Here is a 16540-nt window from a genome sequence, read left to right as displayed (position 1 = left end):
CTATCAACCTCTTTGCAGTTGACGGGAAAAATGAAAGGAGAACATTAGCACAAAATTTATCACAAAAAGTGATTACTTTTAATAAAGGCAAATATCATCAGTTAAACAGCAGAAAAACAAAAGGGAATAAAATCTCAAACATTCTCAACCAAATTGTTACAAGGACTCAACCTCAACCAAATTAATATTCTTCATAAAATACAAAAAAAAAAAAAAAAAAAAAAAAAAAAAATCTACCATGCTCGCAATGTCAATATCGCAAAGCAAGGATTTCCTTCCAATATTCAGCTTACATTGTTTCTTTTTGGACAAAAGAATAAAATAAAATAAAATAAAAGGTTCTGCAACAATAATGTAAACAGTAGATAACACCAGTCTAACGCAGACAAATGGCCGACGAAAGTTCCAAATTTCTACTCAGAAAAAAGAAACCGAGATTATAGCACGACTATAAAAATTGCTAATTATTGTTCAGCTATCATCAAATACAAAAAAAAAAAAAATTGATCTGGTTTTGTTTTCCAAAGTTGAAAACTCGGGCACCAAAGCAATTGCTCAAGTGCATCTCGTTCTAGTCGTTTGATCTGGTGAAGGGCTGAATAAATTGTTGTTTCAGAACCCATCTCTACTGAAGGGAACATTTGACCAGTTGGTTTATTTTTGAAGTTGATCGTTCCACAAATCGGGCAGACATCCCTGATAAAATCCTGTCAAATGAAAATGTCAAAATTGACAACTGCAAACACAAATGGGTTATCGTGTTATGTGATTTACATTGGTATCACTTGTAAAAGTAGTCTCACTATGCAATTGGTATGAAATCTTGGTACCTGCAAGTTATGCATTTTGCTGGATTTGTCTATGTATTAGAATAATCCAATCAACATAGCCATTCGAACCAGCGATTTGGTCTTCCACAAGGTTTGAGAGGAGAAGGAAGCCTTCTCTGGGTTGTTCACCTTGCCTCACAAGATGGCACAGTTGATAATAAGAATTATCACTCTCTCTTAACTTCTTAAGCATGTCCATTAACTTTCTTGACGTTTCAGTTTCAAGCGCTCTGAGTGTAACCTGATTATTGGCATCACAGAAAGTCAAGTGTAGCCTTGTAACAGAGCAATAAGGAAACAAAAGGACAACTTGAGAAAAGAGCGGCAGAAATAACATCGATGCATAGGGATGTGAAAAAAAATAGTAAAAATCTTAGTAAGAAAGAAAATAAATTCTTCCCTTTCCTATTTCTTCCTTTTTTTACTCTCTGTTTTCTTTTCTACTCCAAAGAGTTTGGAGGGATCCATATAAATTGTATCAACTACCAAATTTTTTTTTCTTAGATGATTAGAAAACAATGACATAAATACCATCTTCAATATTTACTTGTTCTATCCTCTCCTACCTTTGATATAATTTCCTAGACATCAATGTCCAAAGATTCTTAAAAAGAAATTATATGTAAGACACTCAAAGTTAAAAAGAAAACATTTTTAGTTATTGGTTTATGGCTCATGTTAAATTTGTACTTCAAGAATCCCAATAGCAACAATACAATTTCTGGTGGCAACAGCAAAATACCTTCGATAACTCAGCTGCAGCATCTGGTCCAAGTAGACTCATAGCAATATCAGGTGAAAGCATTCTCCCAAACCATAAAGCAAAGCGAAAACCGTCATCATATATATAAAGGCCTCTAGAATCTAAGCTCTCTGCAGTCAATGGTAGCCTCTTTATAATGTTTTTGAATTCATCCGCTTTGGAGAAAGGCTGAAACACATCATAATGGCATGTATCATTGAATATTACATATGCCTACATTAACAGCGTGAAAGTAGCATTACCTTCAATAAATAATCATCCACTCGAATCAAGCTGGGGTACAAGAGTTTCAACAATTTTTTAACAGGTAATGCCATCATCGTAAATCCTGCAGCACAGCGTTCATCAAGCTGAACATCTATGTACCCTCCTCGGAGAGGCGTTGATTTACAAAGTGCTAATCCATACAAAGGCAAAAACTTTAGAGACTCTGGAAAGATCATTCGCCCTCCCAAGCGATGCTGCACAGCATGGAGACTTCTATATTCTCTGAAAGCCTTCACAATCCTTTGCTGCACAGCATTTCGTGCATCTTCCAGTTTGTGGGATAATGTTTTTTCAATTGCTGCAAATTATTTTAGTTGATTAAAAACATCATGATGTTTTAAGTCAATATTAGGAAGTACGATCAGTGCTAACATAGGATCCAATTTAGACCTACCTAACCTACAAAACAAAGAAACAATGGCACCAGTGTCAGCGTGGCGGTACATCTCCCCCAAATCTGCAACTACTGGAACTGCAGTAGTGTGAACTCTGATACGCCGCTCACCACAAGATGCAGTGTATCTTTTGATGGTTAAGAAAAAATTCATCCCACATGTTTTTCAAACTATTAAAATATTGGCGAATACTAAAGATTAAAAAGAAAAAAATCCAACTGAAATTGAAAAGAACAAAATGAAAGTCAAAGAAGCAAGGAACTAAGCAAACAGTCAAACGGACAGACATCTCTGTGTTAACGTTTCAAGTAAGAAGAGCGAAAGACAAATGACAAAGTTGTACGATGAGTCTAAATAGTTACTAACTTATATATAGTACGAGCATTAGAAACCATCTCTTTTTATGTTTATAATGAAAAATTCGAAGAGTACCAAGTAGACAAGTATGCGAAAAAGATGTAGGAGTTTCTTCACACATTTCGAATCAAAGGATACAACAAGGCAACTTGGAAATATACTGTCGGAGTTGTCAACAATGCCTCTTCAAGAGATAACTGCATGGCATATGCTTTATCACAATCAACTGCTGGAAGAGCTAATAAATCTGTTGATCTGAGCATGAAATTCCCGTGATAAGATGTAAACCGAATTCCTGGAAACAAAGCAAAAAGGAAGGCAGAAATCAACCATCTACCTGTCTAGGAGAAAACAGATAAGGAAAACAAAGGAAACAATCGAAAGACCAATTCTTTTATATGTTCATGTATCTATTTTTAAAATACAAAATGCTGAAGAGAACAAGGAAATGAACATACCTTTTCCACATCTTATGCGCATGACGGCTTCCCATGCAGTTTCCCTAGTGAGATCCCTAGCTAACTCATATCTCAACTTCTCTCCATGATTGATTGATTGGAAACTTGGATAATAATAAACTTGTCCCCCAGTATATTTAGCCAGAGTCCCTAATAGAAGAGCCCAACTAATTTATACCAATTAGTTTTATAAAGTGTCAACCACAAAAAATAAAAAAAAAATAAAAAGAGAGAGAGAGAGAGAGAACAAAGAATAACAGCTAGTAAGCCATAAGTAAACAAGGTGCATCTCCATTTTCAAGCATAAACGATCCATAGGTCATTAAATGCCAGTAAATTATTAGCTCTGAACCAGATATAAACGCCCAAAAGCATATCATGGGTAAATAATGAAAAAACAATGAAAAGGTGGATGATATGAAAAGTTACGATTCTATCCAAGTTAAAGCAAAACATGAGACAAGTCAAGCTATAAACTGTATCAATGGAGAACACTGTTACGTGAAAATAAATTTTTTACCTAGCGAGGCTATATCAGTGTATTTGTCACTAAATGCATAAATATTAACGCCTATCTGGTACTTGGTAAAATCAGCAGCCATTTGTTTGTAGAATGGATCCTCTGGTATTCTTAAAGCATATTCTTTATCTGTTCCATAAACACGAAGATCATCCCCCCGCAACTTTAAGCGTCCAACACCAAGAGATGGCATAGTATTCTGAAAAATTAGTAATTTTCCACCAAGTTGGCTCTGGAAAGAGGGAGAGAGTTAGTCAACATAAGATGATAAACTAATTCAAAAGAAAAGCAAGCACCTCGCTTCATTACTCTCAAAAGGTAAACACAAGGAGCTACAAAAATGGACATTATAGAAGGAAAAAAGGGGGCAAGGGAGCTGAACATCTGCAGGGCTACTTTTTAACTATCTGGGAATATAGCTCAGTTCACTCGTAGTTATTTAACAGAAAAAGATAAATTTCTTGTTAAGCGATTACATTATTGCCACCATACAAGCAATTCCATTCCTCATTTAAAAAAAATTTAGCTCGAGAGCAAAGTTAAACATTTGGGACAAAAATAAAAAAGCCCAGACGACCAATTAATCTATGTTCTTCCTACTCTCATCTTATGCTGTAAGCAGGCGGCACAAAGGATTCATGGATACAACATCATGCAATTTAACCAAAAACTAGATAGATTGAATAAGTTTTCCAGAGCAACAACATGCAATTTAACCAAAAACTAATTAGATTCAATAAGATATCCAGGGCATAAAAAGAATGAAAACAATACGAAAAAAAAAGGAAAGGGAAAAAAATACACACCATAACCATGAATGCTGCTCTCAAAGCAGGACCGAAAGCAGATTCTATATTCATACTGTCCTGAAACATGGATGGTAAACTATCTAGAAATGCTTCCACAACATTTCTTGACTCTGACAAATTAACAAGAAGATCATCAGGCAACGGAACAAATATGTCATCCAAATCTGAAACCACCATCATCTGAGGCTGCGTTAATGATGACTGCACCAAAATGAAATATCCACAACTCATTTTAGCTAAAGCGTTAGCTAAAATGGGAGGAAAATATATGAAGCATCTAAGAGAACTAGCTGCCATACAATCACACATCACATGCCTTCATGTTGTAAAAATGTATAGTGCTGTCATAAGTAATAAACCCAATCTGTGTTCTGGGGAAGCCAGGTAAGTCATCCAAACAAGACTTGATAGTTTCGGCCACAATCTGCAAACAGAAACCAAACGCCAATATAAGTACATCCATGGACCATGTAGAAACTGATGCCAAGAATTGAAACCACGACCCAAGAATTCCTTTTGATTTTATCAATTAGAAAGGAATATCATCAAACATTATCAAAAGCAATCATTTTAATGGGATTGTCCCTTTATTCTCTTCAGCATTCATCTAATTGATAGTTTGTTGCTATCAGGGGCGGATCTAGAAAATTCACATACTAGGGGCACAAATAGTATCTCAACAAACAGTAAAATCTAAAAAAGACTTTCAAAGATGATAGATCCAATGTAAAACTTAGTTGAATAATACATAATTGCAGAAGAGGAAAAAAGATCACAATTGTCCCTATGATCTTTCATATTTTGAAAGTGATTAATATTTTTTTATCAATTCTACTAAATATTTCTTTCTCAAAATATGTAATTAAGCAATTATTCAAAAAATCATGTCCCGAAAGATTCCATAGTCGAGTCTTCACTTATGCCATCACTACAATTTCTTAATCAGCCTACATTGTGCATTAGTTTATGTATTGGTAGTCAATAATGGGTAATAAATCTAAATGAAATCCTAACTCCACTGTTCCAAACCAACTTCATTGATAAAACTAAAGTCACGCAGATTAAGGATTTCATGAGATGAGACATGAACAGATAATTCGAAAATGAACAAATAAAAATCAAGTTAAATAGCATATATATTTATATCTGCTAATAATGTGAAACAAACAATGAGACTCATAAAATGGAAAAACAAATCTATTAATCCATTCAAATATATGAAATTTGTACTAAAAATGAAATACTATTCTTCCTTCAATCTTGTTTCATAGTGCTTTAGAAAATAGCAAGCTTTATGAACCTTCAGCAGAAGATCAACTATCTGTCGTTCACAAACTATTATGAACTACGAATTTACATGTAACTTCGTCAACTACAACATAAATTTAAATCCATGATCCATACGTGAATGGAATGACTTGAAAATCTAAATATATATCAATTCCATAAAAACCATAGTTATCAAATCGAGATTCGACTCGTGAATTGAAATCCTCATTTTGTGAATCATGACTCGTGAATCGTAAGATTCCATTCAAATTCATAATATTATAAAAAATAGAATATTTACCATGTTGAACTCAAAATATTAGTCTAAAAATGCAATTTTAATGTCAAAAAAGAATTTTATCAACCAAGTACTTAAAATTCAAATCCAATGCAAATGCAATCCTAATAAAACTAATTCACAAATCGGATTCTGTTTAATAACTTAGTAGAGATGAAGAGTTTGAATTTCTGACTTTGTTTTTTTTTTTTTTTTGCCTTGTTGTCAACTTGATAATGATGGAATGGAGCTAGTTTGATAACTTGATAAATAACAATCGGACTACAGGAGAGTGAGTTTAGTAGTTACTATTGTTTAAGTTTTTGATGAACGGTGATGAAGATCCTGCTCGAAATAGAGTTGAATCGAATCGTATGATTCGAATCAAGAATCGTAAGATTCTGTTATAATTTAGATTCGCCTATAGATTCGGCTCGAAATAAAGCTGAATCGAATCATAAGATTCTAACAACAGTGATAAAAACTTACAAGAGCACTTGTTATATACAGGAACCAGCACAAAACAAGTCCACCCAAACAATGGGCAAAATAAAAGAAATTCTTGTCACTGATAATGTCAGTCGATTCTACTCTAATACTGTAATTAATATTTTCAGATATTAATATGAACTATAAGCTTGAGCTTTTAGCTCAATGGATTCCATGACATGGTATCAGAGTCTCTTTGATCAAGTGGTCAAGGGTTCGATTCCCGGCAACCCCATTTGTTGATTAAATTGCAGGACATGGTAATATGGACCTGTGTTGTGCATTCTTCAAGCCCAGTGGATATTCGCGTGTGGATGTAATTGAGAAACAAGTGAACAACTACAGACCTCAACACAAAAAGTTCATGCCCATCAACATAAATGTCAAAAACGTTCATCTAAAAATCTATAAATAAAAAAGGTGAAATCAACCATTCATCAGCAAATTATCTACACAAACCTTTTTAAAAACCTTCACCTTTTATGAGTGAAGGTAAAACTGATACTACAAAATGGGAATTGAAAAACAATATAAAAAGTGCATATGCCACAAATCTTGGCAAATTAGAAGAAATTGGTATAGATTGGAGAAAGAAAAAGAAGCAAGAGCAATCCATATTAAAACCAACAAAACCCAGGTAATAAAATCGAAGGAAGACTCGGAGAAAAGAAAGAAAATATTTGAAAATAGTCAGCAGCAAGCAGCAGGACAGGATTTTAATGCTTGCAGAAATCCCAAATTTCAGGTTTGAATCCAAAATCCCAACTATTTTGCAAAACGATTGTTTTTTCATCTCGAGTCAACTACTGGTGAGAAGTAGAAAAATCAACAGATCAAAGTCTTGCTTGAACAGAGATGAATGGAATGTGGAACTGAAGTGGAAGAAAGCAGGTGTTCGGAGGTGATGGTTTACTGGTTAGCGTGGTGGGTAGCAATCTTGAATAGCAGCATTAGATTATAATTGGGGAAAATCATTCAAGGCTAAGAATTTCCATCATGTGGGGGCACAATTGTAAATATAATGTGGGGTCACAGTTGTAAATATTAGTAATTTTATGGGAGAAAAAATAAAGTCTATGGGGGCACGTGCTCCCACAGCCCTGAACATAATCTGTCCCTGGTTGCCATCTTTTGTTCTCTTCAGCCTTCATTTTTCTGTTGACGGTCACACATAATGCATTCTCCCAAAAGAAGGCGTTCATGTAAGTCGAGACCAAACGATATATTTGCAAATTCAAATGTATCCAACTTGCACCTCGTAAAAAGAATAGGGACAGCATTATGCATATTCCTAAAACCAGAAAAGCAGATAAAGGTTGTTGTGACTCTAGCAGTTTGTCAATAAAAAAATGACCTGCAAACTGAACAAATGATAAACTAGCTTCATCCTCCTATGCAAGAATAACATATCAGAAACTGTAAAGTATTGATCTCTATAATAATACTTGCTTATTATTCAATGATGGAAGTAACCTAATATAAATACAATAGAGTTTCGGTTTAGCAAGGACAGAGAGTCCGAAACCTAAACCAACACATAAACTGAAACCAAACCTAAACTAACTCTACCTAGGAGACATAATATATAGAGAGTCCTAACTAGATAGAAACGTGTAGTCGACTTCCTTATCCCCCCTCAAACTGTACTGGGCGGGGCTGCACTGTGAGCTTATCTCGAAGCAATTGGAACTTCCCATGATGGAGAGGTTTGGTAAAACCCTCTGCTGTCTGATCAATGGTAGAGATATACCGTACGACAAGAGCTTTTGAACGAACTTTATCCCGAACAAAGTGAAAATCAATTTCCAAATGTTTGCTGTTGTTATGGAACACCAAATTCGCCGTTAAATAAACCAACTTCGCGGAGTAACATTTGTATCTATGCGATCGAACGATATTCTGCCTCGGTGGAGGAACGTGAAACTGTATGAAGACCAAGACAGAAGGCATCTGCCTAGAAAAATGGCATACCCGCCGGTGGATTTTCGATCGTCTTGATCTCCTCCCCAGTCAGCATCCGAAGAATAGTGTAATTGGCCAAGCCGACCGCCTCGATGCAGTGTCAAACCAAACGAACAAGTCCCGTTTAGATAACGCAAGATGCGTTTGACAGCCAACCAATGTGATTCACACGGCGTGTGCATATACTGAGAGACTTTATTTACTGCAAAGGAAATGACAGGTGAAAGTGAGATACTGAAGACTGCCCACTATACTTCTATATATGCAGGTAACAAAACCTCATTCTCGGTGCTCAATTTCTCGGTTGGATCTGTCGGACTTGAAATAGCTTTACTACTTTGCATCTTTGATTTCTCAAGGATGACTTTACAATACTTGGTTTGATGAAGAAAACGTCCCTTGGAGCTCCAGTCAACTTCCACACCTAAAAAATAATGTAATCGTCCCAAGTTCCGAATGGAAAATTGTGACTCCAAAAACTGAACGAGCTTGGCAATCATACTTGGATCATTCCCCGTGACTAGTAAATCATCAACATAAATCAAACAGAATAGTCGAACAGTTCCCCGATGAAAATAATACAAGAAACTATCTGCCTTAGATCCCTCAAAGCCAAATAGAAGCAGTTAGATGTTAACTTTTCGTGCCACATACGTGGTGACCATTTGAGACCATATAGAAATTTGTGCAACTTGCATACATGTGTAGGGCGTATAGGATCCACAAACCCACTAATCGTGCTGAGTGATTTGCCATCCAAAAAACTGCTAATGTAAGGATGAGGCGAATAGTAGTAACTTTAACAACTGGACTGAAGGTGTCGGAGTAGTCTATTCCTGGGCGCTCTGATGATAGCCTTTAGCCACTAGTCGTACTTTGTATAGCTCAATCTTACCATCAGCCTTTGTTTTAATTTTAAAAATCCATCTACAACCAATTTGATTAGCATTTGGAGGTAGTGGAACTAGGCTCCATGTGCCATTCATCATTAAAGCATTATACTCGGAGCCCATAGCCTCTCAACATTCTTGTGTTCGAAGCTTGCAAAAAAGTGGTAGGTTCTTTCTGTACCGTGGCAGTGAGAATCCTTGGCTTTTGTGTCCCGACTTGGGATCTAGTGACAATTCGATGAATGCGAGAAGGAGTGTCTTGAAGAGCTTGAATCATCAGTGAAAAGGAGGCACTGTTTTGAGAATCAAGACCAATCTCGATTATGGCCAGCGATGGACTGGCAGTCCGAGTTTGTAGATTAGACTGGTCAGATGATGAATTTTGTGAAGCTTGCATATTCTGGGCTGGCAGTCCAAGATGCTGGGCTGAGTTTCTGGACTGGTAGTCTGAAATGCTGGACTTGCAAGCCGAGATGCTGGACTGGACCGATCTGTTTGATTGTTAAGTGTTTGATTCGTAGATGGTAATCAATTCAATAATAATAGAATTGTAATCACAGGGTTGTCGAAGAGGGGAGTCGAGAATCATGGATACAGTAGCTTGTTTTGTAACACACTCATGGAAAATACTGTTCATTAAAAAGTACATGGCGTGAGACATAGATTTTACCAGAGATTGGATCATAACAATAATAACCTTTGTGAAAACGACTATATCCAAGAAAACACATTTAGTGGAATGAGGAGCCAATTTATGAGGACTATATGGTCTTAGCCAGGGGTAACAGAGGCATCCAAAAATATGAAGTTGAGTATAATCAGGGCAATTTCCAAATAATAATTCATATGGAATGGCAAAATTAACCGATGAAGCAGGTAATCGATTAATAATGTAAACAGCAGTATCAAAGGCATAAGACCAGAAGGTAGGTGGTAAACGAGCATGATTTGACATCGCTAAACCAGTTTCAACGATATGACGGTGTTTTCTTTCAGCACGACCATTTTGTTTAGGAGTGCAAGGGCACGAGGATTGCTGAACTATCCCATTAGCCTAAAAATATTTTGTGAGAGCCTGAAACTCTCCCCCCAATCAGACTGGAAGTCCAAAATATTTTTCCACAAGTATGCAAAATTTAACAAAGGTGTCATACAAATCAGATTTCTTTTTGAGGAAATAGATTCATGAATATTTTGTGTAATGATCAAAAAAGACAACATTGGAATAGCCATCATGAGATTTAATACGAGCAAGACCCCAAACATCTGAACAAATTAACTCTATCAGTTGTTTAGCAACAAAAGTGGATTTAATAAACGGAAGTTTATGAATTTTGCTCAAAGAACATGGTTCACAAAGAGAATGCGTCTTATTATCTGAAGCTAAAATAACATTTGAAGAAACTAGTTTTCTAACAATTGGAATTGCCGGGTGATCGAGACGAGCATACCACGTTGATAAAGCAGCAAAGTTTATTGAGACTGGAACTGATGCTTCAACAGGAAGATAATATAAACCATCCTTATTTTTTCCTTTGAGAATCAGCAAAAGAATCAACAGAACTATTGTTAGAAGAAGTAAGAGATTTGAGATGCGAAGGGAACAAATAAAATATCTTTGAATTTAAGGTTTTTACCGTGCATCTGGCAATCGAAAGCACCAACAAAGTGAATAGGGAGCTTAGAACCATTACCTATAGTGACTTCCTCAGGACCGTGATATTCAGAGTGAAGAGCAAGATTTTCCAAATCAGAGGTGAGGTGATCAGTACCACCGGTATCCATGACCTAAGGTTGATTTCGATTTGTGTTTGCAAGGTAACCAGAAGGCTGATTGCTTTGTCGCTGATTCTAACTAAAACTTGGTAAAGAACAAGAGCGAGAATAATGGCCCTTGCCGTTACCATTATAACATATCATTGTGGAATAACCAATGTTTGTCCACGTCCAGTCTGAGATTGTTGTCCATATCCACGAGAAGTACCTTGGCCGGTTGGATCGTCCACCTCGGGACCATAGTTATTAAAGGCGCATGGCGCACTAAGGCGCAAGTGGTCCCGGAGCCATGGCGCATGGCGATGGCGCGCGCCATAGCGAGACAAGGCGCACTTAAAAAAATAAAAAATATAAAAATATAAAACTAACATAAAACTAAATCATGAAAATATTTTAAGCATAAATAAATTTTAAAATGCAAAATAAACCCCATAGTAGAAAAACTTTAAAGTTGAATACTAATTTCTAAGTTCTACTCCTAATCAAAACTCTCCAAATCCATCACTCCTCATCATCACTATCACACTCCTCGTCTAAGGCATCATCAAACTATTGATCATCAAACTGTTGAAGTTGAATTCCCTTTAGCTTCTTTGTTTCTGTTGTTTGAATCCGTTTGATGTGTTTTCTTTCTACTAAACTTCTTCCTCTTTTAATGACTCTGTCTCTTCCTCTTCAAAGAGTCTCTTCGTCTTCTACTTAGTTTAAAACCTATAATCTCTCTCCTTTTTAACACTTTTTGTTAATATAACATGTGTTCCATTCCAGATATATAAAGTAACTACCAAAAAACTGCCCATAACTGCCTCTAATTGCCAAGGCGCGCCTTGGTGCGCCTTTGGTGACTGCCTTTGGCGCAAAATGGCGCACGAGGCGCGCGCCATGGCGATTGCGCCTCGCCATGGCGCCAAGGCCTACACCTGGTGCGCCATGCGCCATAGGCGCGCCTTTAATAACTATGCTCGGGACTTCCGTCCACATCCGCGCCCTCATCCGCGATTGTTATATCCCCCACGAGAAACATACTGAGGAGAAGGGATGTATGTAAATCCATTGTTGTATCACGAGCAAGTTGGATTTCTTCACTAATCAATAGTCCAAGCAGATTATCATAAGAAATAGGCTCGAGTCGAGCTTCTAGTGAACGACAAAACGGTCTATATGTAGAACCAAGTCCTGCCATGATGCAGTCAACAAAATCATCCATACCCACAGGGTTTTGTAAAGCTGCTAGCTGATCAAACAACATTTCAGCCTTTTGCATATATGCAGAGATTGAATCATTATTCTTTTGAAGGGTGAGGAGGCAAAGGTTGTATGAAGCTTGTCCCAAGCTTCTTTGGCAGTTTCACCACTAACTGTGGGAGCATGTTATCAGAGACGGAGCCATTGATGATTGAAAGGACTTGGGAATTCTGAGCGTCCCAATCATCTACACTCATGCCTGTCGGAGGCTGAGATGTGAGAAAATAAACGAACTCCTTTAAGAATATTGGTCAACTGGCTCTTCTATAGTAGAAAATTGGAGGAGGCGAGCTTGACGGACAAATTGTGACTTAACCCAACAGTTTGTGACCAAGTGAAACCGACATTATTACCACCAGAAACTCCAGATGAATGAGACCCGGATGAGGAAGAGGAGTCTGTTGATGAGTTAATCGACATAATGGTTTTTTTAAGCTAAAGGAATAATCTATCGATAATGGATAGTGAATTGCAGGATAACCAGGAAAACCGAAGGCAGAAAAAAAAAAAAAAAGAACTAGGAAAACCAGGAAAATCAGAGGTAGAAAAAAAGAACCAGGATAACCACGAAAAAAAAAAAGAGTGGATCGTTGACGGCAGGAATAAAAAAGGGCGGCCCGGTCGCATTACGCGTCCCCGCTGAGCGAGGGTCAGGGGTCCCACCACAAGGGTGTATTGGGGGCAAGCCTTCCCTTGCCAATTTAATTGGCAAGAGGCCGCTCCTAAGACTCGAACCCGTGACCTCAGGTCACACGGCAACAACGTTTTACCGTTGCGCCAAGGCTCGCCCTCAAAGGTTGGTTTTTAAACCTAGGGCTATGATACCATGTAAAGTATTGATCTCTATAATAATACTTGCTTATTATTCAACAATGGAAGTAACCTAATATAAATACAATAGAGTTTTGGTTTGGCAAGGACAGAAAGTCCGAAACCTAAACCAACACATAAACAGAAACCATACCTAAACTAAACTCTACCTAAGAGACATAATATATACAGAGTCCTAACTAGGTAGAAACGAGTAGTCGACTTCCTTATCAGAAACAACAGCGTCACATGTTCATACCATGTTCCATTTTAATATACATATTGCAAAGGTAGAAGGACAAATGATCCAAGCAACTAATACAAAGAAAACTTACCTCGAGCATTCCACTCCTAACAGCTGATATCGAAACATCAATCAAGAAGAAGTATAATGGTGGCATTGGAGGCCGCACCATGTACTCAGTTGGAGCAACAAACTCCACACTACCCTTCGTAAGCTCAGGTCTTTGATCCAAATCAATTCTTCTTCCAGTGGCATCTAAATGGGCAAAGTAATCACCAGGAACTGAAAAGGAGAATTAAAGATTGATTAGCAACTTTGATGGTAATTAGGCAAAGCTACTAGATGGTAAAAACCACATCAATTACAGATCAGAACTGAAAAAGAAATAGCCGAATGTCCAGACAGAAAAATAAAAACATGTATTATAGAAATAAATATAATAAGATAAAAGATGAAATTCAATGAACTATGCTGAAATATCAACTAATGGTTCTAAAACTAATCCCATCCACGTGTAATATAAGAGAAAAGTTCCAGATGAACAGTTAAATATTGTGAAATTATATCATGGTAATATTTTGGGGAAGAGCTTGTCTATTTACACACCAAATGACCCCCTAGGCATACTAACAGCTATTAGATGTATTGTAAAGCCAACAAACTTACAGGAAAAGAAAAGGAAAAGGAAAAAGAAAGCTGCAAAAACCTTTTTTTTTTGTGAAAAAACATGCAATAGAAAGAGACTATCCTCCTCTTTCACATTATACAGCTATATAAACGAATTGAAATATAACTCAAACAGAAACAGTATAAGTAAAACTACGCGATAAATTATAGATACTAAGGACTAAAGTTTCTGATGCATAAAAACATGCATGTAACTGGCAGTAAAAGCTCACAGGAAATGAGGCTCTATACATTGAAACGCAAGCTTTCTTTGTGGCCCCACACTATCAAATGGCTTATCAAATCAAATACATCAGAAGGTAATCTAGATTTACCATCATTCATTAGAGCACAGATGTTGCAACGCCACTTCCTTCCCGCATCAGCAAAAGTTACATATGGATTCAAATAAGTGCGACATCTCCGACAACGAACGATGCCAGTTGAAACAAAATTAAGCACTGGAACCTCCTCCTGAGTAGGGAATGATAGCAATGAACTATGAAGAAGAAATAAAATCTCAAAACTAATAGTAACATAAAATGTCCAGAATGTCAATTACAGAATAATGAAGTAATATATGGTAACAATAGCAAGAACAAATTGTCAATTGAAATTAACTAACCCCATCTGGAGCTTCTGCAAGAGGACACACAACTGCTCCAAGAGGTAAATGCCACCTTGAAGCCAAAGACTGAGAATTTGGTATGGCGCTAGTAGTAAGCCGTAGATATCTAGGATCACAATTCATAGAAAATGACTCGGCCAATGGAGTTGGCTCCACATCACCACTCAATGGCCTTGGCAATCCTTTTGGATCTAACCCTGGTTCCATTGATCCTGGAACAGAAACAATGGACATGGAACTAAAATCTTCCGACAAGCCTTGGATGCCACCTGATGGAGCAATGGAGCCCATGTGTTGGATATGTTCCCTTGAATGCATTCCATAAGGGCCAGCTAAAGGTGGAGGTTGACCAAAACTTCCTTGTTGAGCTTGAAAAAGAGGGGGTGGTGTTGGTGCAGGAGGCGCAAGGCTTCCTTGCTGAGCTTGAAAAGGAGATAGTACAGGAGGGGGTTGTGAATTTGGAGGAGGAATAGATGGCTGGAAATTGGGCCTGGGATCTAAAAATGATGAATCCAAATGGGGAGAATTCAAAGGTTGAGATCCCATTAGTACTGAAGGTGGCTGTGGATAAAACGGAGGTTGGGATGATACTTGACCAGGAGGAGGTTGAAAGGGCGGTTGCCCAACAGGAGGAGGTTGAAAGGGAGGTTGCCCAACAGGAGGAGGTTGAAAGGGAGGTTGCCCAACAGGAGGAGCTTGAGGTGTAGCTACAAATGGTGGAGTTGGGTAGCCCTGAAAGGGTCCAACACTTGAGGGAACATATGCTGCAGGAGGAGCAGGTCTAAAGCCAGAGGAGTGTGATACACCAGAAGAGCCAGATGCCATTGTAGGTATAGCAGTTTGAGGAATAACAGGGGAAGTAGGCCTGAAGCTTGGGGCCTCTGGTCCAACCAGAGGACCAGATGATGAAAATGGTGCCGGGGGCACAGCAGCGAAAGATGTGACTGAAGGTGGAATAGGAAAATTTGGACGACCAGGATTTTTAGTTTCCATGGCTTTCAGCTTGAAACCTTTTGCCTCAAAATTCCATTACTTATCTGCCAAAGCAAAGAAAAGGAAAATTGCAAATGATTCCAAAAGCATCATTCTTCAGAACAAATCATAAGAACACACAGCACAGAACAATGTGGTCACAATACATAACAAAAATTATTCAATTACAACACTAGAATTGAACATCACGATTTGAAAACTTGCTAATTTGAAAAACGAATAGAAAAACAACAGAAAAATAGGTGAACAGCACATAATTAAACTTAGCAGTTGAAGTTAATTGTATAATGACAAAGAAAAACTACAGGACTGCGAATTGAATAAGTGAAAGAACTCGAATCTAAAAAAGGAGACACATACAAATGGAAAATGAATAGATTGACAATTGAGCAAAACCCTAGATCCAATCAATGAGCTTGGAAGAGAAGTTTTAAGACTTTGAAAGAGGGTAAGGCAAACCGAGGTGAAGATGGGTCTGATCACGATTCGAATTGCCGTTAGATCCAAACCTTTCTTTACAGAATACAAAAGGAAATAAGCGGAGGTTGCTAGGCCAAGGCCAAGCCAATATCGTTTTAATTAGGCTAAATAACACTTATAGTCCCTCAATTTAGTCATTACGTTTTTTTATTTTTTTTTTCTATCTTTAAAGCTACATATAAAAATCGGGTAACTTACACTCATGGCCATTGGACTATACCCATTTTCATATTGTGGCCACTGAATTTCAATTCTTCCCGGTATAGTCATTTGATAACATTAGGATATTATCATAAGGACCAAAAGGGGTAATTACCTTAAGATATGCCACGTAGCAAAGGAAGCCGTCTGGCGGATCATCCTAGATCAGCTCTAAGAGATCCGTCGGCGGATCTCTTAGGCGAATCTCTCC

At 37.4% G+C, this 16540-nt stretch overlaps 1 protein-coding gene across 2 annotated transcripts; it reads right to left on the bottom strand.

The window, feature by feature from the left end:
• Positions 1 to 254: 254 nt before the first annotated feature.
• On the bottom strand, positions 255 to 16200 carry LOC136219187 (protein transport protein SEC24 A-like). Of its 2 annotated transcripts, none has more exons than XM_066006469.1 (14): positions 16009 to 16200; positions 14653 to 15692; positions 14363 to 14501; positions 13453 to 13643; positions 4716 to 4823; positions 4397 to 4600; positions 3591 to 3822; positions 3071 to 3220; positions 2751 to 2907; positions 2255 to 2382; positions 1836 to 2158; positions 1573 to 1761; positions 831 to 1071; positions 255 to 736 (listed from the first exon to the last, which is right to left on the bottom strand). In XM_066006469.1, exons 2-13 carry the CDS (start codon positions 15646 to 15648, stop codon positions 838 to 840), a joined length of 3051 nt encoding a protein of 1016 aa, XP_065862541.1. In that variant the 5' UTR covers positions 15649 to 15692; positions 16009 to 16200; the 3' UTR covers positions 255 to 736; positions 831 to 837. The 2 variants fall into 2 exon arrangements, with proteins under 2 accessions (XP_065862541.1, XP_065862540.1); XM_066006468.1 differs by having other exon boundaries at positions 255 to 707.
• Between the last annotated feature and the right edge of the window lie 340 nt (positions 16201 to 16540).

The sequence above is a fragment of the Euphorbia lathyris genome, chromosome 2 (genome assembly GCF_963576675.1).
Source record: "Euphorbia lathyris chromosome 2, ddEupLath1.1, whole genome shotgun sequence".
NCBI lineage: Eukaryota > Viridiplantae > Streptophyta > Magnoliopsida > Malpighiales > Euphorbiaceae > Euphorbia > Euphorbia lathyris.
This window is presented reverse-complemented; position numbering and strand designations above follow the sequence as displayed.

What these genes read in the sequence shown, in the direction of transcription:
- LOC136219187 (XM_066006469.1), bottom strand. Translation starts at nt 15,648, where the DNA reads ATGGAAACTAAAAATCCTGGTCGTCCAAATTTTCCTATTCCACCTTCA. An exon ending in TTAGGAGTGGAATGCTCGAG is followed by an intron (nt 4,824 to 13,452) that starts GTAAGTTTTCTT and finishes TTCTGTTTGCAG; the next exon opens with ATTGTGGCCGAAACTATCAA. An exon ending in TGGATGATTATTTATTGAAG is followed by an intron (nt 1,762 to 1,835) that starts GTAATGCTACTT and finishes GATGTGTTTCAG; the next exon opens with CCTTTCTCCAAAGCGGATGA.